The sequence below is a fragment of the Rhea pennata genome, chromosome 4 (genome assembly GCF_028389875.1).
Source record: "Rhea pennata isolate bPtePen1 chromosome 4, bPtePen1.pri, whole genome shotgun sequence".
NCBI lineage: Eukaryota > Metazoa > Chordata > Aves > Rheiformes > Rheidae > Rhea > Rhea pennata.
In genome coordinates this window covers 34,684,482-34,706,727 of record NC_084666.1, presented here as the reverse complement: position 1 = coordinate 34,706,727, position 22,246 = coordinate 34,684,482, and the positions used below count along the sequence as shown (strand labels likewise).

At 39.4% G+C, this 22,246-nt stretch overlaps 1 protein-coding gene across 5 annotated transcripts in view; it reads left to right on the top strand.

Annotated features, from left to right (window-relative positions):
- The window catches only part of SNX25 (sorting nexin 25), an 82,362-nt gene extending 60,658 nt beyond the window's left edge, over positions 1-21,704 (top strand). For 3 of the 5 annotated variants that reach the window (XM_062575711.1, XM_062575712.1, XM_062575713.1), the window contains 10 exons: positions 115-270; positions 3,280-3,411; positions 8,057-8,197; positions 8,785-8,898; positions 11,821-11,985; positions 16,014-16,131; positions 17,171-17,237; positions 19,068-19,249; positions 20,101-20,201; positions 21,107-21,704. In XM_062575711.1, the coding sequence (XP_062431695.1) occupies positions 115-270; positions 3,280-3,411; positions 8,057-8,197; positions 8,785-8,898; positions 11,821-11,985; positions 16,014-16,131; positions 17,171-17,237; positions 19,068-19,249; positions 20,101-20,201; positions 21,107-21,181 (1,251 nt within the window). In that variant the 3' untranslated portion in view covers positions 21,182-21,704. Of the gene's footprint in view, positions 1-114; positions 271-3,279; positions 3,412-8,056; positions 8,198-8,784; positions 8,899-11,820; positions 11,986-13,482; positions 13,664-16,013; positions 16,132-17,170; positions 17,238-19,067; positions 19,250-20,100; positions 20,202-21,106 lie in introns of those variants that run through there. The other 2 variants (XR_009958404.1, XM_062575714.1) reach the window with 2 other exon arrangements.
- Positions 21,705-22,246: the final 542 nt, after the last annotated feature.

Below are 22,246 nucleotides of genomic sequence, written 5' to 3'. Positions count from 1 at the left end.
AGGCTTCTGTATGTATGAAGAGTAGGTGTTTTTGCACATAAAATGCATATGGAGGAAAAAAATCATTTTTTTGCATTAATGATACAATCACTTACTCCCATCCTCTATTCCTAGAGCCAAGGTTGTGAAGAAGCTACTGAAGAATGCAGCACAAGAATTAATGAGCAGGCGAGTTACGCTGTAAATAAACTTCGCCAGCTAAATGACAAGCTCGAGTATAAGAAACAGGCGCTAAATTCCATATGTAATTCACCAAAACCCGACAAAAAGGTACTACCTTTGTTTTCAGTCTGCTTTTATTTTATCTGTTTGTGTCATATTCAGTCATTTCAGGCCTTTTCTGGATAGGTCAAGTTCTATCTCGAGTAGCCTGCTATCTACAGAGAAATCACAGCTAGCTCATAACTCTTTTCCTATATTTTTGAAGCTACTGCCACTAAAGCTGCAAATGTTATTTGCGTTGCTTTGTTTGTCATAGAAAAATGACCTCGTCCCCGGTATCTAGCATTTTTGGGGGCTGCTGGCTCTGTTGCAGCACTGCAGCATCGGGATGTGCTCGGTGCCTTCTGCTCCCTCTGCTGGCTCTGAGAGCGCACAGCACAGCTTCCTCGTCTCCACAGGCGTGCTTGGTTCGCTGAAATAAAGGCAAAAAGTCTCCCTAAACGTGCCTGATTTCCCTTATAAGGAGCTAAGAGAAATCTGCAGGACAGTCTTTAATCAGACTGTAAAAATTCTGAGGGATGTGAAACTTCGTTTTTCTGGCCTTGGACCAGAAACACCTCTTTTTTTCTCTTTGCAGTGTGCAACAAGTTAGGCAACCTGAGAACACATTCAGGCAGAAGGGATTTGGATTTGTCTCGGGCAAGCTCGTGTGCCGTGCTTCTGAGGACTGTTGTTCAGATACAGCTGGATCAAACTTTTTGGGTGTTCTGAGATTGTTTGCAAATGACGGAAAGCAAACAAGCATCCCGGGCATCTCCCTCGGGTGGCATCCTGCTGGGGAGGGTAAAAATGCCCTAGAGCATTGGTCCCCTGCTCGGGATCTGGGTTCTTTGAACCTTCATCGCTGTTGGTGCGAAGGCTGCAAGTGGGAGTAGACACCATGCTCATTCGCTGCTGCCTGGCTCCAGGGGTAGTTACCTCTGGGAGCAAGCTGGGGCTGGTGGTGTTTTAGATCAGCACGGCCAGCTTCATACCCTCTGTCCTGCCTGCATCTCCTTCTGCCAGCAGCTCCCAGACACCAGGAAACATGTACGTGGCTGCTCTGGGGCATCCCGTTCCCAGCTGTCTCTGCTGGGGCTATGGCCTCGCCTGGTGGTTCTTCATCCGGCAACTTGTCTTCAGAGACACTGACGTGTCCTCTTCTTAGCAGCCTGTTTTACTGCAGCAGCATTTGCCCGTGGAGCCCTCAAATGGGTAGTGAGGGTTGGCAGTGCCAGAGCACATTGTCACAGAGACCACGATTCTTTCACCTGGACATGGCAGCTCCTGGTCATATGAAGTAAAAAATTCTCCTAGAAATTCCACAGTTCCAGTGCTGTTCCCAAAATTCCAGTTTTGAGGCATATTAAGGGGAATGTCAGGCACCTTTTGCGTTAACTTCTTAAATCTTAGGAAGAGGCAGAGATGTTTGTTTTTCTTTTTGAAATGCCTTTTCTGAGAGACCCATACAAAATGAGCGTAAATCCTTAACTGGCTCATAGCCCCGTGTAAGCTGCACCTGTCGCACAGGAGAAATCTGTTCATTTCAGTTGTATGTGCAATCCTGGTAACCCTAAATGAAAATGCTCTGCAGGAAGAAATCTTTCATTTCATTTCTCTCTGTGGAATATGAAGAGCAGCCAAGAGGACGTGAGAAGATGACAAGCCGCCCCGCGCGGTGCCCTCTTGCGTACGAGGCCCCCTGACATGTGAGACGGCTTGATCGTCGCCGGGGGTGCGTGGGAGCGGGGCCGGCTCCGGCGTGCACACGCGCGCGTGCCCGGTGCGTGAGCGCAGAGGTTGTCTCCCGTGGGGCCCTGCGCGCAGTCCGCTGTCATCCCGTGCGAGCGCGCGGGGGCTGCGTCCTTCCTGGGGTTTCTCCTCGCCATCGGCGGCGGCAAGGCAAAACCTCAGCGTTTCCCACCCACCCAGAGCACTTCCTCGTGCTTGCTGAACCTTACTTTCAAACCACGTTGTGTAATACAGTTACTGAAAGGAAATATGACTGGGTTGAATTTTAAAAATGCTTTCATCTCTCCTAGAAATTATGCGGAAAACAGAGGGATTTTATGTTAACTTGTTTAGAGCTTTCTTCCAGTGAATCTCCACCAGCAGTGAACATAAAACTCACTTGAGCAAATTTAGAGCTAGGATTTAAGTTTCCTATTTAAACTCATTGTGAGGTTAGATACATGCTAGAAGAAGGTGTTAACTAGCCTTCACGTAGATGATCTTTCATCTTACATGTGATGGAAATCTTCAAAGTTGCTGCAGCTCTTTAAAAGCTTCTGCCAGGATGTAGCAATTTGATGCAAGTTTTACAACAACCATTCATAAATTTGACTGTGAAATATATCATATTTTTCAAAAGTAACGGTTTATTTCACTATGTTTCTAACGATACGTTTTATGTGTGCTTCCACGTTCTGTTGTCATATTGCTTTCTCGTAATACGTGTGTTCACTTATTTTTTTGCTGATGCTATAGGATACAGCATTTCTCCTTTGCGAAATTATGACTTTAAGCTCTGTCTTAATTAGAACTACATTGTCAACATGTGCTTTCCACAGTAATAAATCCTCCCCTTTCCAAAGAAAGCTATAGTGAGTTAAATGGTAGCTTCTTGAAAGATTGTTAACAGAGTTAAATTCCAAGAAAATAAATCTTACTACCAGATTCAGTCACATCACATATTTCTGAAAGGGGAGAAAGAAAAGTAAGGCATTGCTGAAGGTAATTGACATTTTAAATTTACAGAAAACACCTAATATATGTGTATAATATTCAACTCTACCTAAAATACCTCTTTTTTCCCTTGAAGCCTGATAGTAATATGTCTTTTCAATGTATTTTTTTTTTTTTAGTATTGCAGGCTGACATATAATTTTACTATATATTCTAGAAGTCTATAAAAGACAGCATAAATTCTGTTACTACTCATGATTTTTTTCCAGTTGTTCTTCTTTCTTGCTCTTCTTTTATATCTTTTCCTCTTTCTGATTATTGCCCTCCAAGACACCAGCAGGCAAGTTGCAAGCTTTTTCTAATCCATTGTAACTGATAAAATTTCCTCTGCAGATTGTTTCCAAGTTGAAGGATGAAATTACTTTGATGGAGAGGGAGCACAGTGACCTGCAGTTGCACATTGCAAGAACGGACTGGTGGTGTGAGAATCTGGGCATGTGGAAAGCCTTCATCATCTCAGGCGAGGTATGTTTCTCCGAGGATTTTATCTTTTGGGTCAGTTCAAACTTCGAGTGTGAAAAGAAAAGTATAAATTTATATAAACTTCCTATATACCTTTGTGTACACTGTGTATCCTGCTGTGTTTACATGAGGAAAAACGTTAAGCTCTTCCAAATCTCTCTTTCCCCCAGTCTGTGCTGTAGCACATATAAACAAGTTCTAATTCTCAGACCCTGTTGTTATAGAGCTACAAAAAATAACTATATAAGCCTGAGCAGATTTTTGGCATTGAATATAGTACTGTGCTCTCTGAGGGACATTATTTTTCCTCAGTGAGCATAGTCAGAGCAGTGTCTTGTTATATTACCGTGCTGTCATACTTGGGCACAGCTGTCTGTCTGGTATGCCTGGAAGGTGCAGTTATTTGTGTGCGGCGGTTTCTACTATGGTGTTCAGTGGCAGCATAGTTTCAAGAGACTGGAATACCCAGACTCTGAGGAAAGTGCTTTAGATTTGTGGGCAAGTCACAGAACAGGTTGAGTTGGTTTGGTTTTTGTTTTGTTTGCATTTTTTTTTCTTGTGTTTGTTTTGTTCTTTGGTTTGGGCATAGCCAGCCAACTGTGGAATGGATGTGTTGTGGACAATACAACCTGTCCATTTGCTTGTTGAGCAAAGGGTAAAACAAAGTCATGGTATTTATTGATAAGAATTTACAGGGCGGAAAATTTGGTGGCCTTATGTAATTGTGTGTAGTGGGTGTTTTTTTTTTTTTTTTTTTAAGAGAAGCTTGGTAAAAGTGGTTATAGAATTGGAGCTGAAAGAGTAATAGCCTATTATTGACCCTTTAAACTGATTTATTAAATCAGTTAGTAGGTAATGCATAAAATCTACACTTACTCACGAATCAGGAAAAGTACCCAGTGTCCCAAATGTAGTTTGTGCCGTGTCTTAGCTTGCATCTTTCAGTCTTTAAAGTTTTGACTCATCTAAATGCATGTAACTGTCTGCGTGTGTGTGTGTGGGGGGGGCAGGCAATCCATGTAAATGGTATAACCTATAGGTGTTGTGTGGTGAATGACTTGTCTGATAAACTGTCTTCGAAGACTTAAATGTTTTGGCTGATTTGCAGAGCCTTTTTTTTTCCAAAAAGACCATAGGAACATACAGCTTGAAGGAGACTTGTGCTAACACTTCTTATAATTCTGTACGCAACTTCCCTGTGACTACTACACTTCCCGCAGTACAAGCAGGTATAAAACTTATAGCTATTTACACTAGCTGAGAACCTGCTCTTGTGCTTTGTTTTCAGTCTTGCATCGCTCCATATTTTAGCAGATGTTCAGGCTCCTCTGTCTGAAGAAAGAAGTCTTGGTTCCAGAGCATAACGTTTTTTTAAATCGATTTCATAGGAAAGGAGTTCGTAGATTTGAATAAGGTGGGGAAAAAGTTGTCTTACTCATTTAAGTATATAAAAAAATTAGGATGTGCGTACTAAGTGAGAGTTCAGAAAATTCCTGCAAATTGAGAAACACAGAGGTGTGCCAGGTATATCTTCTGTATTTAAAAGGGAATTTAAGCCGCAGCCTAGTTAGACAGTATTCTGCTGCTTCACAGCTTGGGTGGATAGTTTGAGAGCTGCTCTGCCTGAAAGATGTTTCTGGTGAGTCATGTGGCTTTTCATTGGCATAACGACAAGGCTACGTTTTGTTAATATTTAATCATTCCTGATGGATGTCTAGACCAGCCTTTAGTGCCTCTAACTAAGGTGATTCAACAGCTCTCCTGGGCAGCTTGTGATTTTACTGAACTATTATAGTTTTTGCTAATGTTGTGTTTGTGTTTTCCTTACATTTTCCTTTTTTACATTTTCCTTTACATTTTTCCTTCCTTGTAGCAAGTACCTATCACTTCTCCTGGAAAGTATTTCGTAGTAATTGTTTTCTGTTTGGTTTTGCGGTGCTCTGTTGTGTTTCTAGTGGTGATCATCTCTCTTTTGGTAGGAAGTGCCCACCTCTGCTGCATTCCTTGTGATTTTTACTAGTGTATGGAGCCATTTGAACATCCTCATTCATATCTCTGTCCTACTTGCTTTGGAGTGGTACATTATGTCTTCTAGCAAGTAGGTATAAATCTTTGCTTTTTGTGGACTAGGTAACTGCGGTGCACTGGTAGGCTGTAAATTCTGAAATAATTAATCCTTGCACTGTCTTGAAGCTGCGTTCCTGCAAATGCAAATACAAAAAAAAAAAAAAAAAAAAAAAGCCTGAAACAGCTGATTCTTTGTCACATGGGAAATGTGTAACCTGAAAAGAAAGTGCCTGAGAAAGGGCTGAGGATAAGGATTGTGGAAACCCAATGTTAAGGGCTAATTCTGAGAGCTCTTACCAGTGCTGTGAAAGGATCAGGGCCGAGACTTTCACAGAATCTTCAGACTTGTAAAGCAAAATTCAAAATAATGTTAAAACAAAGCCAGAGAATACCACATTCTATTTCTCTGGTATGCTTTTTTAGTTTCTACTTCAAAAAAAAAAAAAAGTCTGAAAAAAAGTCTGCATACTTGACTTCATCATCCCTTAGATTCATGCATATGCACCAAGCCCACTGTAAGTTGTAGCACATTAAAGGACTGCCTTGAGACCTGTAGTAATTAATTGTTTTCGTTAATGACTAGAGCACAAATGTTTTCACTAATGAAGAATTAAAGCTGGAAGATAGTACTGATATGGAAGAGGATTAGGATGGTGCTCAGAAAGAACAAGATTGACTATGTGTGTGGTTTTTGTTTTCTCTGAAGTTTTTTGAGAATTTTCCTCAAGGTCACGAAGACAGAATACCTAATGTAACAGGTAGGGACAGTTTCCAAAGTGTTGACTGTCTCTCAACAGTTACAGTTTAGGTGTTCCTGCACACATGCAAGTCTCTGCCCTATAGAGAAATGTATAATGCAGAATAGTAAGTATGACTTAAAGCAGCACTTTCAACTTGGATCTCTCGGTTTCAAAAATTACTGCAAAAATATGTTTGCAAGTCATGTACAGACACAAATCCAAACTCAGTCGGGGGTAGAGAGAGTAATGACTTTCCCAGAAATTCCCAATCCCTCTGTGCCAGGTCCTTCTGACCTACATTTTGGAGACTTCTGTTCACCATGTCTTTTTGCAGCAGTCTGGCAGGGAAAGGAGAAGGGCAGTTCCCCAAATAGCTGTGCTTGAAACCAGGCACATTTTCAGAAGCTCAAAGTGGTGCTTTGTATTCTGGATGCTGCTGCAGCTCTAGGAAGAGTACACTGCAAGGAATAGTCTCCTTGTGCACCTGGGCAACTGTGAAATATGAAGCCATTTTAATTATATATCTTTCACAATGACAGTGTAGCAACTCTTAAGACTATCTGTCACTGCCTTTAAGGGCTATGAGAGTTCTATAAACTTCTCATAAGATGTCATCATTAGGAATTTTAAAATTTCTTCTTTCCCTAATTGGATTAGGCAAATCTCCTTTAGAAATTATCTGAAAAGCTTAAAAAATTACTTTCCTTGAAATGATAGAGGTACTCTCTGATTACCTTTCTGTTATTTGCATACATATTAAAATAAGCATTTAGGATTTTGATTTGGCTTTCAGTTTTAGTTCTCCATAGATGTATTCAGTGTTATCTCCACAAAAAGACCGAAAACAGGTCCTTTAAAACATACTATCCTAACAGAGAAATGAGGTTTAAAGATCTAGACGCTGTTTTAGAACATTACTACCTTTAGGATACTTCTGTGTGAGAGCTATACAGAAACAACAACAACGCTATGTATTTTATGTGTTTTGCTTGCTTTTCATAATCTATTTAGCAGTCTCCTTAAAATAAATAAGTGAATAAATAAAAACCTGTTACCATTAGGACATAAGTATGAAATCATTGGTGCTGTATGAAATTAAGAAATAATATGGTCTTACTGCTGCTGACATTGTTGTCTCGAGAAAATCATTTGACTTTTCTTTGCCACAGTTCTCCCTTTTGCAAAATGCAGTTAATCATTCGTACTTGCTCTGGCTACTGTGTGTCTTAATTCATTAGTATCTGCGAAGGTTGTGAGACCCTTGGAAAGGATGGGGGATGCCAAGTGTTCTGCATGTGTGCAGAATAGGCCCAAATCCCAGTGGTCGAGAAGCGGCTCTTGGGCAGCCCCAGCTCCCGCAGCCAGGCGGCCTCTAGGAAAGCAGAGTAGGAATAAAGGGAGAACAGGCAAGAAAATGCAGAGAGGAGAGCTGAAGTATTGACAAGCAGTTGGGAAGGTATGTGATAGGTATACTGAAGACTGAAATAACGCAATACAGCTGTTTGAAGAAGATCTGTCGAAGAAAAGTGATTGCTGATGGACGGTGTTGCAGAGTTGTTGGTAGAGTGTAGTAGTGCCTAACTGGAGGACTGATTCAGGACTGACACAACCTTGTGGGTAAAATTTAGTTCCTTAAAGGTATTGCTCTATCTGTAGCCATCAAACTGCAACAAAAATGCAATGCAATGGCAAAGACTGAATTTGTACACCAGTCATCCGACAGCCCAGATGTTCTGCTCTTTGCTTTCAAAATAATATAGCTTCTCTGTTTCTTTTTCTTTTTTCTTTTCTTCTTCTTCTTTTTTTTTTTTTTTTTTTTTTTTTTTTTTTTTTTTTGCAAGGTTTTGGAAGAGAATGGAGAACAAGTGCCCTGTTATTCTGTCATGGTGAGTTTACAAGAAGCTGGTGGAGCTGAAACTAAGAACTGGACTGTTCCTAGGAAGCTCAGTGAGTTTCAGAGTCTACACCGGAAACTCAGTGAGGTATGAATCTCTGTTGGGGAGGAAGAAAATGTGAAGGGCTAAAATATGTCAATATAATATTTAGAAAGAAAAAAAAAAAAAAACACCTGCAAGACAGATAAAAAGTTGATATTGCCAGCTTTTAGACCAGTGTTTTGGCTTTTAGTCTTTAGAGTTGGCTTTCTGTCCACATATTTCTAGCCCTGCCAGATGGTTATAAAATCTTGTGAATAACTTTCTTTTGCTTATTAATAGATATTTTACTGAACTTGACCCAGTGTCTAAATCATGTACACTCAGTACTGCCATGCATGCTTGTTTTAAATACTAGATTTTGTCTCTGGCTTCAAAGGATTTGTCAAGAATGACAGCTCTCTTGGAAAGAGAGGCTTTCCTTTTAGATTGCAGTAACCTTTGTCTGAAAAAGAATAGATAATGATGGTGTTCTGAAGGGAGAGATTTTAGATATGTCAGTCCATAGTGAATGAGGGAAGGTGTCTGTCAAGGTGCTGAGAGGGGTGTGAAAAGGTGAGAGAGTACAAAGGAGTTCTTTCATTTCCATTTTGGACTGGAACCACTGCTAAGTGAGCTTTCTTTCTTCTACACAGTGTTTTCCGTCATTAAAGAAAGTTCAGTTGCCTTCACTCAGCAAGCTGCCCTTCAAATCTGTAGATCAGAAATTCATGGAGAAGTCCAAGAACCAGCTTAATAATTTTCTGCAGGTAAAAAAACCAAAGATTGTGGAATAAAAATAAAGGTACTCTAAGTTAAAAAAAGTAAACTGTAGATTCACCTTCTTTTTACCAAAAGGATTTGAAGTCTTCAGTTGTTTTCATTGCACACATTATTTCACACTCAGTTCTAAGACTATCTCTGTGTATCCCATTCTGTGTCTACAGCCACTGTTTGGAGAATCTTGGTGTGCTTGTGCTCTTCTTCCTCCCATTTGTAAAAGACTGGTCCTTCCCTAACTTTTTTTTTTTTTTTTTTTTGGGGGGGGGGGCAAGTTTCTGTTTCTGAACAGCCTCTTTGCCCTTTTTTTCTCCTCTGGGGGGTCCTAGTAGGTAGTTTTGGGCCATTCCTCCTGTTCCCTTTTGCTATGTAGCCCTAATGTGTCATTTACCATAGGGAGCTGTTCAGCATGTCTTTGTGCAGCTGTAGGTCAAGTTCATGAGGCAAAGCAGAGAGAAGTGAGGTGGTAATTTCCAGTAGGCTGAGGATACCCAACAGTGCTTTGCCTCATTTGAGGAATGCTAATGCCTCAGCTTGTGTTTCGTTTGGAAAAAAAAGCAAGAGTGTGCTGGCTAAAGTTGAGTAAGGACAAGACTGAGGTGATGGTGGTGAGTTGGGAAGCAACTACTGGAGATGGACCACTTGCCTGAAAGAATGTAGTCACTACCAATTACGAGGATATGCTACTCAGAAGTGAGTGCAGAACGCCAGTAATGTGGGATGATTGTATACTAAGTGTGACCTTGCGGTTTTGTGTTTGGAGGTGAGGCCTCTTTCTTAGGGATGTAGCTCTTGTTGAGGCTGGAGCAGATGGTAGCAGCTTGTTCATGAAATTGAACTCTCTGCTAGGTAAGACCACAGGATATGCGTATTCCAGGGTCTCTGCTAGGAGATGGTCTGTCAGTGAGGGTTGAAAGCCTTGTCTTGCTTTAGATGGTTCATCTGAGACATTGCTTGTCCCTCTCACATTTTAGCTACAATCTGTAGAGACTCTTGGAAGGTCTTTGGTGGGGAGGGGGTCGATGGCCCCTGAGCTTGTTCCCCTCCTGGCCCCAGGCAGTCTAGACTTGCTGTGTGACCAGGGAGCTTGAGTGGCTCTTGCAGAGAGCCGAATCTGTGCCTCCTGCAGGCTGAAGGGAAAAACGGTTTGCTTTCTGCCTGGCTGGGTGACTGCAAACTAGGCTAGTGCTACTGAGACTTGTGTAGATTTAATTGAATGTATTGTGTGATTACTGTTTTTAGGGCACCTAGAGCCTCAGGGACAGCTTTATTATTTAATTTATTTAAAATAAAAAATGTGTTAAAATAAAAGATACACTTAGGAGTAAGTGTAATTTTAGAGTATTTTCTTTTTTTTATTGTAGGCATTTGCTTTTTTTATTGTATTCAATATGGCTGCTTTTTTTAATGATTCACTTAAATTACACGTGCATTGGTGGATTCAGGCATTTAGTGGATAGTAGGCTGCTGGAGAGTAGAAAAGTTACAATTAAGAAAAAAGTAGTTGAAAATTTTCATCAGTACGAAAAGCATTGTGTTAGACCTTAGGGAGCTTTTATTTTTTTGCTAGTGGCTATAGTATAGCCAAACATGGCTATAAAAATGTTAGGAATATTTCTTTCGGAGTAAAACACTTGCTCATCTAGAATCTTTCAGAACTAGAGTGTGGCTGAACTGGAACAGAGCATCTTCATTTTTAGTATGAACTCATCTTCAAGCTGATAATAGGATTTCAGACTTTGACAGGTTGCCACCTGGTTGTCGTGTCAAAAAAAAATGTCTAAAAAGAAATGTATTATATCTAGGTAATTGTGAGTCTAGTGACTTTTTCTTTGGTGCTCTCACCATGCTTCACCAAATATGTAAAAAGTAGGTGGCAAGTTTTTTGCCTTTGTCTTTTGTGTCTTCCTTTCTGTTTCTGACAGTGCCATATACCCCTTGTTCTCTGCTGGTTGTATCCCTGTGGTTATCCAGGTTCTGAGTAAGAATGCTAAAAAAGAAAGCAAAAAGGACTGTGGAAGAACAGCTTCTCCTCACTTGAGCAGTGAGCTTTCTGCATGTCTTCCACATGCAGAAGGCCATGGGCGAGGGATCTGTTTTTCCTTCTGGGTCATGGACTGTTACCAGAAGTGTTCTTAAAGAACAGCTTGTCCTGTCCCGTCCGCTGAAGCAACTTGGCAGTAACCCCACTGAAGTCTAGCACAAGAGCTTGAGGCAGTCCATTTGTACATATTTGTTCTTGGCAGGGATGCATGAACTTACAAGAACTTGTGGGACAGCTGAGGAGCTGAGTTCATGGTATGCATACGCCAAGTTCATGGCGTGGACCTGGAGGGTGGGATCCCTCCAGCCTTCTTTGTAGATACCTTATCTCTGTATGCAGACAGATGGGCACTTCTGGGGTGTCTAAACAGATGTCTAAACATGAAATCAAACCTCAGGAGGGTGTTTCTCTCCACTGACAAAAAGAGAGCCTAGAAGAACTAGCTCAGATATAAAGGTTGACACTGTAATTGCTGAAGTTACCAACAATGTCTGAAGTTGATAGGAGTCTAGCTGCTAGTAACGATTCCTCTGCTGTTAAGTTAATTTGATTTTTGACTAATAAAGGAGCAGTAAATAACAAGTTCTGTAACTACTTTTAGCTGTAAAAATACTTCACAACAAATTTCTTAAAAGTAGAACTTTTAAGAATTTAAAATGAAAATTACAACATTAAAACCCTAGTAGTTTGCTAAAATACATAGAGAGATGTGTAATTATCACGCTGTAGGGTGTTTGTCAGACATGGATTTTCTATTTTTCATTCCACCTCTGAGCCATGTCTTAATCAATTTTCTTGGATGGCCTGATACATTTAACAACTAATAATTAATTGAGGAGTTGTTTCTGTCATTATCTTTCTTTCGTAGAAATTGCTCTCTGATGAGAGACTCTGTCAGAGTGAAGCACTTTATGCCTTCTTGAGCCCTTCCCCAGAGCACCTCAAAGTTATCGATGTGCAAGGAAAGAAGTCATCTTTTTCACTCTCATCGTTTCTGGAACGACTTCCTGGTGATTTGTTTTCTCATCAAGAGGTAAGTGGTAGAAAAGTAGTCTTCCCAGATTCAATTACTTATCCAAACCAAGCAGGGAGAGCCATTAATATAATACATTTGAATGGTGAGTAATATTGGAAGGCATTTTTGAAGGTCTTTAATTTACTGGAAGTGAACTAAAAGCCAGAGATAAGAGCTGTCCATTAATTTAGAAGATGTCCTTCTCTGCAGAGCTGCTTTCTGGCTGGTCAGCTCCCAGCATGTACTGATACCTGGGGTTATTCCTCCCCAGGTGCAGGACTCAGCACGTCCTTGTGTTGAACTTCATGAGGTTCCTGTCTGCCCATTTTTCTGGCCTGTTGAGGTCCCTCTGAGTAGCAGTGCAACCATCTGGTCTGTCAGCCACTCTGTGGCCAGATGTGTGGCTCACATCTGTGAACTTCCACAGGGTGCATTTGTTCCTGTCACCGGGTTGTTAACGAAGATGCTAAACAGCTTTGGACTCTGTATCAGTCCCTTGGGTACATCACTAGTGAACATCCTCCAGCTGGGCTTTGTGCTACTGATCACAACTCTGTGAGCCTGGCAGTTCAGGCAGTTTTCAGTCTTCCTCGCTGACCGCTTATCCAGCCTGTGCTTCATCAGCTTGTCTGTGAGGATGTTATGGGAGACAGTGTCAAAAGCCTTGCTAAAGTCAAGGTAATAAACATCCACTGCTCTCCCCTCATCCACCAAGCCAGCCATCTCATAACAGAAGGCTGCCAGGTTGGTCAGACATGATTTCCCCTTCATAAATCCATGCTGACAACAATGAAGTGCAGTCCATGTGGCACTGCTCAATTTTATAGCAATTTTTCCCAATTCTGTGCTCTAGATATACATATTTTAGAGGAGTTTTGACAGGTAAAAATAATTATTTCTTAGGAAACTTTCCATGGCAGGGAACAGCTGTGTCTTTCCTAACTTCTGGCCAATTTCTGCGGCAAAGCTCATTTTGACAAAGAATGTTTGCAAAGAGTACAGGCTCGCAGAGGGAATTTGGAAATAAAAGTGGGAGACCATGTACCCAAAGTGGTTAGGGCATTCAATATCAAGCCATAAAAATACTCTCTTTTAAAAGGCAGCAAAGAATAAATCAGTGACTAAAATAGCTCATTGGCTGAAAATCAACTAAAATTCCATAGCATCCTGTTTTGTATGGTTTGTGTTGCAGATGGGCAAGCTGCAAGGAGCTCTCTGTTCTTTCTTTTGTTTATACATTATGTAACTTGAAAATCAGTGGTGAAATAATTAATTTATTAAATGCCATAGCTGCCTGGATGGAGTAGGTAGCCCTTTTGCAGGATAAATGGAGTCTGAGAAATTTATATAGTTCTAGTTTGCTAATAGGCAAAAAGTCTGGCCTCTCTCAGGAATAAGCAAATCATATGTATTTGTGTGTGTATATATATGTATGTGCATATATATATATATACACATATATATTAATTGCACTATATTTGTAGCTAAATACTACATGCATGTGTTTTATTTCAGAGTTGGCGGAAGTATTTATTCAGTTCTTCTACTGAAGACAAAAGAATGTTTTGACTAAAATGACTGTTAGATGGCAATAATTAATGTAAAGCATGGAAGTCTGAAACTATTTTTATTTTGCTGTTTAATTGAAAAACATATTCAAGAAAAAAGCCGGACTGCACATGTTTATTTTATTATGTGAGTACGTAGGACAAAATAGTTGGGGAAAAATGGAAGAAGGAAAGGAGAAAGTAATGAGAGAGATTGAAGAAATGAAGAAGCAGAAATAAAGCAACTGATACTGAAAGAAATGAAGGAGTAGAGCAAAAAAATCCCCAAAAATGTGGAAACACATGGAGAAGTCAAAAAACAATACTAAATTTAAACTGAGTAAGAAATTATTTCTTACTTCCTATTTTCAGGGCCAAGTGAGAGGGAATTCATTGAACTGCAGAAAAATAGAGCAGGGACTTGAGAGGTCATCAAGTTCTCCTTCTTGCCTCAAGTAGACTCAACTATACCAGCAAAATTCTTGGCATGCGCTCGTCTAACGTGTTTTTAAACCTCCAGTGACTGCTGTTCTCCAGCCTGCCAAGGCAGCATGTCCCAGTTCTCGGTGATTGTCTGTTAGGGACCTTTTCTTACTGTCTGTCCTAAAGCTCCCTTCTTTTGCCCACTAGCTCTTCCCCTGTCTGCAGTGGACACAGTATGGTCTATTCTCTCTTTTTATAGCAGTCTTTGATGTTTGGTGTGGGATCATCTCAGTTTTATCATTGGGCATTACTTTCCTTTGGTCTTTCATTCTTTTCTTCCTTACATTAAGCAGCCCCAGTTTCTCCTCTTTTAAGTTAGGTTGTGTTTTATGTAATTCTTACAGTTTTGCTTTAGACTTTTCCAGTTGAACCATATTTTTCTTGGAAATGCGATGACTAAAACTTGATTACGTGGTGCTCCCACGTGATTTACTATCATGTGTATGACAATTATTATACATACACCTTACGGACAGTGTTCCTCCTTAAACATTGTGGTATTACATTTGCTTTTTCCACAGCAGCTTAGCCCTCAGATCCCTTTCTGTAGAATTATCATCATTGATTGTTTCATTTCCTACGTTCACGCAGTGAATTATTGGTGCTTTGCATCTGTCCTTATCAGTCTATACTGTGTGTATTTTTTTTATATCATTTCTTCTACTTGGTTAGACTATAGAAAAATGTAATCTTACGATCTGGCTGTCTCCTTGCTTCTCTCAAGCTGATGTTACCTACAAATTCAGAAAGCTTATTTTCTGTTCTTTTGGTGGAATTTTATGGAAAAAATATGAAAAATATGGAATGGTGTCTGTTAGGACAAATTAATTAATTTCATGAGCAATGAAAACAATGAAGGGCAAAAATGGCTGTTGACCAGGGGGAGCTAGTGAACAGAACTGGACTTTGATCTAGACTCTGTCCTTGGAGTAAGTTGTTTGTTGTCAGTAGATTTGTGTGTTTGTGTGGTAAGATTGGCAGTGATTTGTGGTTTCCATATATTTCTGTCAGTGTGATATGGCTGCTTGTCTCCTGCCTCTGGTCACAGCTTAGCCTAACATGATCAGAAAGTTTTAAAAGCTGCATACTCATCAAGCTACAGAAGTCAGTGAACAGTTGAGTGTATTTGGAAGTTTACAGTGCACTTCGTTGCTGTTGGGTCTTCTTTCCCTTTTCTAATTATGAAGAGGGAAATAGCTTCTCTAGCAGTGCTGGAGAAAATGCCAAATACAAAACAGGAAAGTTAAGTTGCAGGATATAAATGACGGAATATGCAACACTATGGAGTTAATTATCCATACAATGTTATGCAGTAAGATCTGGGGACCAGAAATGTAGCCAGAGTTAGTGATGGGCTTTAGATGAGATCTGAAGGACATGAGGAGGGAGAAAGACAGGAACTAATGTACACCTTGAGATATTGCAGGATACACTCCATATAGCAGGGTTCAAATGGCGGGCAATGAATGAGTGAAAGACTGTGACCATAAGAATAAGCAAAGGAGGAGAGAAAAACAATGCAAGAAAGATGAGCTATGAAGTAAGTTTTCTGGGCTAGAAAATGAGAGGGGAAAAATAAGCAATGTTAGCTAATGGAGTGACAGAAAAACAAAGAGGACAAAGAAAAAGATAGCGGGATTTTTGGAAGATTTGAACTGCAGAAGGAGAAAACTTGCCTGTGTGCCATGTTGATCATTCCTGAACAAAGACTGGGAAATTACACCACCGTCAGTGTGGGACAGGTCTGCCTCGCTGGGGTTCTGCTAAGCGCAGCGGGGGAAAACAAAAGGCATGTGCTGGCCCCGCGAACGAGGGTGGCCGGTGCAGGCCTGGTGCTGAGGCACAACAGCTTGACGGCACTGAGAAGTGGGTCGCCGTCTGCTCTTCGCCCTGAAATAAGTAGTAGCACCAAAACCGGTGTGGCTCAATCCATTCTTCTCCAGTGATCCTATTCTGAATAATCCTGCTGCCTGCAGTATTTAAGCAACTGTTCCAGTTGTGTTCCTCTCTTCCCAGGAAGAAACAGAAGAGGACAGTGACCTGTCGGACTATGGAGATGAGGTGGATGGGAAAAGGGAATCTCTTGCAGAGCCGTGCTTCATGCTGATCGGAGAAATTTTTGAGCTGCGAGGAAGTAAGCTGTAAATTTGCTTACTTGTTAGTGGAATCTGTTAGCCAAGAAACCTCAGATGTTTTGTAATTTGGAGTTTTCTGCTATTTAAATGAGTGGAAATATTCTCACACTCCAAATAGCCAATTCATTTGAAAAAGAGGTGTTTCGCAGTAGCTTGTAATTTCCAGATTTTTATTCTAAAGTTAAATTCCAATAAAACATTGCAGTAAAAATGCAACTGGTAGGGGAGAGGGTTTGCATTCAAAATGTTTCGATTTCTTTCATAAAAAAAAAGATTTTTTTTAAAGAAGAGAGTACTAGGGCATGTTTTCTGAAAATAGGTTTCATATTAGAATGAGTAAGTTATGATGAAAGAAAAAATAGACTGCTTTATCACAGAACATGTCACTGACAAGTCAACATGATTTTAATGTCCGTTGTAAACCTGTTACATTAGGTGTTTTAGTTACGTAATTTATGTCAGGGAAAAAATATTAGAACTGGCATTTTTTGTTACTAGATTTTTTTTTTTCCTTTACCTATGTGAATCATGGTTGTGAAGACAACTATTTTTGTATCTATTTGAAAGTGCAGCCATATTTAACGTTGTATAAAATCTTTATAGAGCAACTGTTCTAAAATGCAGCACCTTCAAAAAGTGGCAGATGAATCTCCCAAATGTAGGATTTTCCTCTAATGGTGAACATCATGAAAGAGAGAGAAACCAGTAATTACTAAGAACCGTTCAGATTTGTTTCCATTATTTGTAATTAAAAGCTGTTTCGTTTATTTGACTTAAAATATTTTTAGAATTTTAATGCTGCTGCTCTGTATATGACATTATACTAGTCAATACAAAAAGGGTTTGAATTTTGAGTTTTTTTTTCCTTAAGAAACAGGTAATTGTGTGGTTTAATAAACTTGAAATATTTTTAAACATAAAAGGTTCTAGTATAAGCTGCTGATAAATCATATGGATTTTTCTTTTGGCTGTGATCATAGGGTCCCTAAAGTTATTAAATTCCTGATCTTCATTTTCTGTCCTTTTTTGTTGTTCTAGTGTTTAAGTGGGTCAGAAAAACATTGATTGCACTAGTACAAGTCACTTTTGGGAGAACTATCAACAAGTAAGTAGCTGTTTAATTCTAAACCTGAATCATTGTTCTATGAATAGAAGACTGAGAGCAGTATTATTATAAATAACCTGGACATTCTGTTGTGTATGATACTCTGCATTTGTTTTTCACCACTCAATTTATAAATATGTTACGTTGATTAGAGGAGATATGACACACATGAGTTATTTTTCTCCTTACTTAATCTGTACCACAGTCCCCAAAACATTTTTTTTCTGCTGCAGGTTTTTTTAATGAAAGGACAAATGTATTTCATGGGAGTCGAAGAGAACTAAAACAAAAAACCCAAACAAATCCTCCTGCTTTTTTTTAAAGTGAAGCAGCCTTGCATATTTGATAATCTGCTATCCTATTTTTCTAAAAACTAGATTTCAGTTTTAGATTATTTCTTTCAAAACAAATAGATTTCTCTAAAGTGATTGAAATAATTTAATGGTTCTCATTCTGTAAAATCACTACAACCTGAAACTAGTGCATGTGTAACAGTAATGGATTTTCATAAAAGTATTTATTTTTGTATCATTTGAAGGCATGTCTGCCAAACGATGTGTGGATGAGGCTGAGAGACAAGTGTTCATGCTTGTAAATACCTTTCATGTGAAAAATCTTCTGTATTTTATTGGTCAGAAAAGATGTTGGATATAAGCCTTCTGCCAGATGGAAAGGCCTGTGGTGAAACCCTTGGTTCAGTGGTGCAGATAACTGTTGCAAACAAATCATTTCCCATCATTCTTTTACTGATACTGATACTCTCATGCATCATGGTGGTGATATCTTTCATATGAAAGTCTATGAATCTGTGATTTCTGTGCAATGGTCACATAGGCAAAGGTGCACTGAGGATCTGATGAAATGTGTTATTTTTGCTTTGATGTAGCAGTGGGAGTATTACTCAGGTAGGCGTCACAGCCCAGAAATCTAACAGCAGAACAGACTGTTCCTTCGTCCATTCAGTGGCTAAATTTGCACGCGCCAGTATTGCTTTTAACAACCTCTCACAGATGTTGTGAAGTGGTAAATTGGACAGGAAGGGCTGGAAAATCACACAGTTGACTCGTCATGAACTGATGGTCTCTGACAGTATCCATTTGCTGAGTTTTTTAAATTTGATAGGTTCATTTGTTCACACACCACAGACAAGTGGCATGAAAGACTACCTGAGAGAGAGAGACACTGTGCCTGCATGCACAGTTGTTGTATAGCTTTTACACGTTCGTTGAATTCTTACATTTAGTAATTTTAAGGATTTTGGCTGTACTGTGGCATAGTTAAACCGTACTGCTGTTCCTGAAACTCTCTGTGTACCTGAGACTCTTCATGCTGAGGGCCACAGTGAGGGCAGGTAGCTATAGCAGGAGGCTGTGGCCTCCGTTTGTAACCCACCTGTTACTGTGCTGTTGGTGGCTGTGAGGGATCTTACTATGCTTTTATCAAGACATCATCTGTGCTTATCCTATTGGGAACATCTGTGCACACAGCCAGTTTGGAGTTTATGCAGGTTAGTTGATTAATTTTCCCCCCATACCCCAAATCTTTCTTCTCCCAGGAGAGCCTTTGCCTTGCCACTTCTTGAAATAAATGTAATTTACAGATTACATTGAATTATAGCCTTCTCTGCATCTCAGTCAGGTATGTGGAGCAACCTAGATTTCTGAGCACCTAGAGCTGAATAAGATCCAATGTGATGCTGGTGAGATCAGCTCAGATAAATTGGGGTAATTACATGAAGACAGGCATTCTCACTGCTTCCAGGAGTAAAAAGAATAAATCTGTATAAAATCTGAAAGACAAACTCTGAAGTGCTCCCTTTTACACTTACAGGCAAATCCGTGACACCGTACACTGGATGTTTAGTGAACCAATGCTCGTTTACTACATTGGTGTGTTTCGAGATGCTTTTTGGCCAAATGGAAAGTTAGCACCACCATCAACAGCCAAAACTGAAGAGCAAAGTCAGGAAACAAAACAGAGAGCACAGCAAAAACTACTTGAAAACATTCCAGGTGAGAACATTTTCATTTTTCTGCTTAATCACAGACTTGACCAATAAGGAAACTCGCTGGCCAAATACAGTTCCGCTGCATTTTTGCTTTTTCCTCTGGAGTTTTAAATTCTGCTTATTTGCATAAATAAGCATAACATTGGTCTTACCTTTGCCTTTCCTGTCTCCAGCTGGTAAAGGTCATGGATTCATGTATAATTAGTGCATATAAAATCAGCTGTCAGTGTACTTCTGTAATACTCACCAAGGAGCATAAATTAAGACCAAGAATTCTGCTACTCACCTGCTTAACTAGAATAGCATTCCACAGTTGTTTTGAAATTAGAAGAAGTGTTTTAGGACACAGCTTTTGTATAGTGAAGCTAATACACCCGAAATTAATGATGAAGCATGCATCACTGTTTCTTTTCCACTGTAATGTAATAAGTTGTATTCACTTAGTCTCTTACCTGCTTAATTGTGACAACTGTTTTCTGTGAGGATTGAGAAGAAATTAAAATGCTGAATCTGTCCTAATTGTCTTAGAAGTTTTATCTTTTTGGCTGAAATTGTATTTAAGTGTCTGGCTTAATAATACATGAGACTATACTAAAGCATGTAACCTGTTGTTCTGGAGATGCATATGCTGTTATTGGATTCAGAATACTGGAGAATAAAGGTATCTCTAAATCGGTGTCCTAAATCACCATTGTGTTTTAAATACCTTAGTGCATGAGGACTATGTATCTTTTAACCATCCACCATAAATACACTGTTCTTGTTTCTCCTTAGTATGTATTTGTTATATATATGTTGGGGATATTTTGCCCAGTAAGAGTGAAACAATTTAAGCTAAAGTAACCTTTGTTGCAGATACACTGCAGAGTCTTGTTGGACAACAAAATGCTCGTCATGGTGTAGTCAAAGTATTCAATGCACTGCAAGAAAGAAAGGCTAACAAGCATCTACTCTATGTAAGTAACCAGAAAGGTACCCTTTAATATTATAGTCCCCAAAATTGCTGAGCTCTGCTTGCTCAGGAGTAAAGCCTGGGTGTATTTCTGCAGAGATCTACGTCAGACTATTGTTCTAGATTTGCAAATAACTTTTATGATTTATTGTTTTTTATTATTAAAAGTATGAACTCACTTCATCATTTGACTAACTTGGAATTAAGAGAAGCTGTTTAAAATATACTTTTGTCTAAAAGAGAACCTCTATTGTATGCAACTTTGCTGACCTCACAAGGTGGATACTGTACTGGCATGTTCGTATTGTTGAGAAAATTAGAGATACATGCTTACATACCTTGGAGAACCCTAGGGAAGAAGGGCTCCAGGACTGACTCAGTTAGAAGATGACAGTTCCTTGAAAGTCCCACTCCTCTACTGTTGACTGGGAGCAGGCTGGTTATCCAGCTGAATCTTAGCGTACTACTCTCAATTTCAGTCAGTCTCTTCTGGCTTATCTCCTGTAGCAGCCAGGCAGCTAACGCAGCCTTAGTGCAGGAACAGATGCAGCCTGCCCCAGGGGGCCTGCAGCTAAGGGCCTGGTGTACTCACCCACCCCAGGGCTTGTGCCTGTAGCTATAGCAGCTTTGGCACAACAGCAGCAATTAATAGAGAGTGGGAAGTCCCCATCTGAAATCAGCTGCATGTGGCATTCGCTCTCTTTCAGCCCTCTAGGATGTTGCTTATGTTATCTGTAAGATGTTTGTTAACTTTAGGATGAAAGCAAAGTAGTCACAAAGAAGAATGAACAAAACGACCATATGTGCTTCTGTTACCTGTGATGTTCTGAGCGTGTCAGAAAGGGGGGGTGGGGGATGGGGAAATCTCCTTTGGCATCCTTACTCATCTTAGTCTTTTCTGTTTTTCAGGTCTTGCTGGAATTGCTGCTAACTGAACTGTGTCCTGAGCTAAGAGCTCATTTAGAGCAGCTTAATGCCACTTAGGTTTCAATCTACACATGTGGACCACTAGAGAAATGTCTATGTGCAATAATAGACATGAAACTTATTTTCCTCTTTTCCATAGAGGGCTGAGGACTATGATTCTTTTTAGGGTTTTTTTCCTCTTACTTTTTTTGTGAAGTAAACAGACTTGAAAAGATCTGATGCTGTAGTAGGATAGATAAAACAACGCTGTATAGTTGCCAATTTTTATTTAAATTGTTCTATTTGACTACTCTTCTGTTTCAAATATAGATTGAAAAATAAATGTTCATATAAACTGAAAGAAACCAGAAACTATTTTAAGCATTTATGAAAAGTTTTGCTTATAGTGGTAAATTAATGAATGTTGTACAGTTCTAATCTCCTCACTGAGGATTTGAGCATTCCTTTATTCCTGTGTATTGAAAAAGCCTTGTTGTGCAATACTACATGTAAAGCTATTGTGAAAATTTTATCAATTTTGTTTTTACCAAAGATTTCCCATATGTTGAAGCATTTGTAAGCAATAAATAACAAAATTGGATTTCAGTACTTCATAATTAGGGTGTACTAACAACTAATGAATGTGTTTGACAGCCCTGCTTTCTTAAGGAATACTTACATTACTTTGAAGTCTGCATCCAAAATGTGTATTGTAAACTAGTATGTCATACCAGAATGCCTGTGTTAAATGTTAGTTCACAGATTAGTGCTTATGAATTGCTTCTATGAATGATTAAGTAGACAAACCGTTCTAACTGCACCCCTGATTTTATTCAGGGCTGTTTCACTCAAATACTCCAATTTGGAACAACCTTCAAATTTTTTCCCTTATTTTATATAAAGGAAGTGAAAAAGCTTCTTAAAGTTATGTAAAACCATGTAAATATGGTCAAAATGCACATCTAAATAATTAAATGTAATCAAAAATCCATAGGTGACACTCGCTACTTTCTTTTTAAATTGCAATTGAAATTGGATATAGTTAAAGTTACACAATCCATATGCTGTTTTAAAATCCAGGTTATTAGTAACAGCTAGCCTTCTCTTGCAACAGAGCCTTAGGCCTATACTGTGACATGAAAA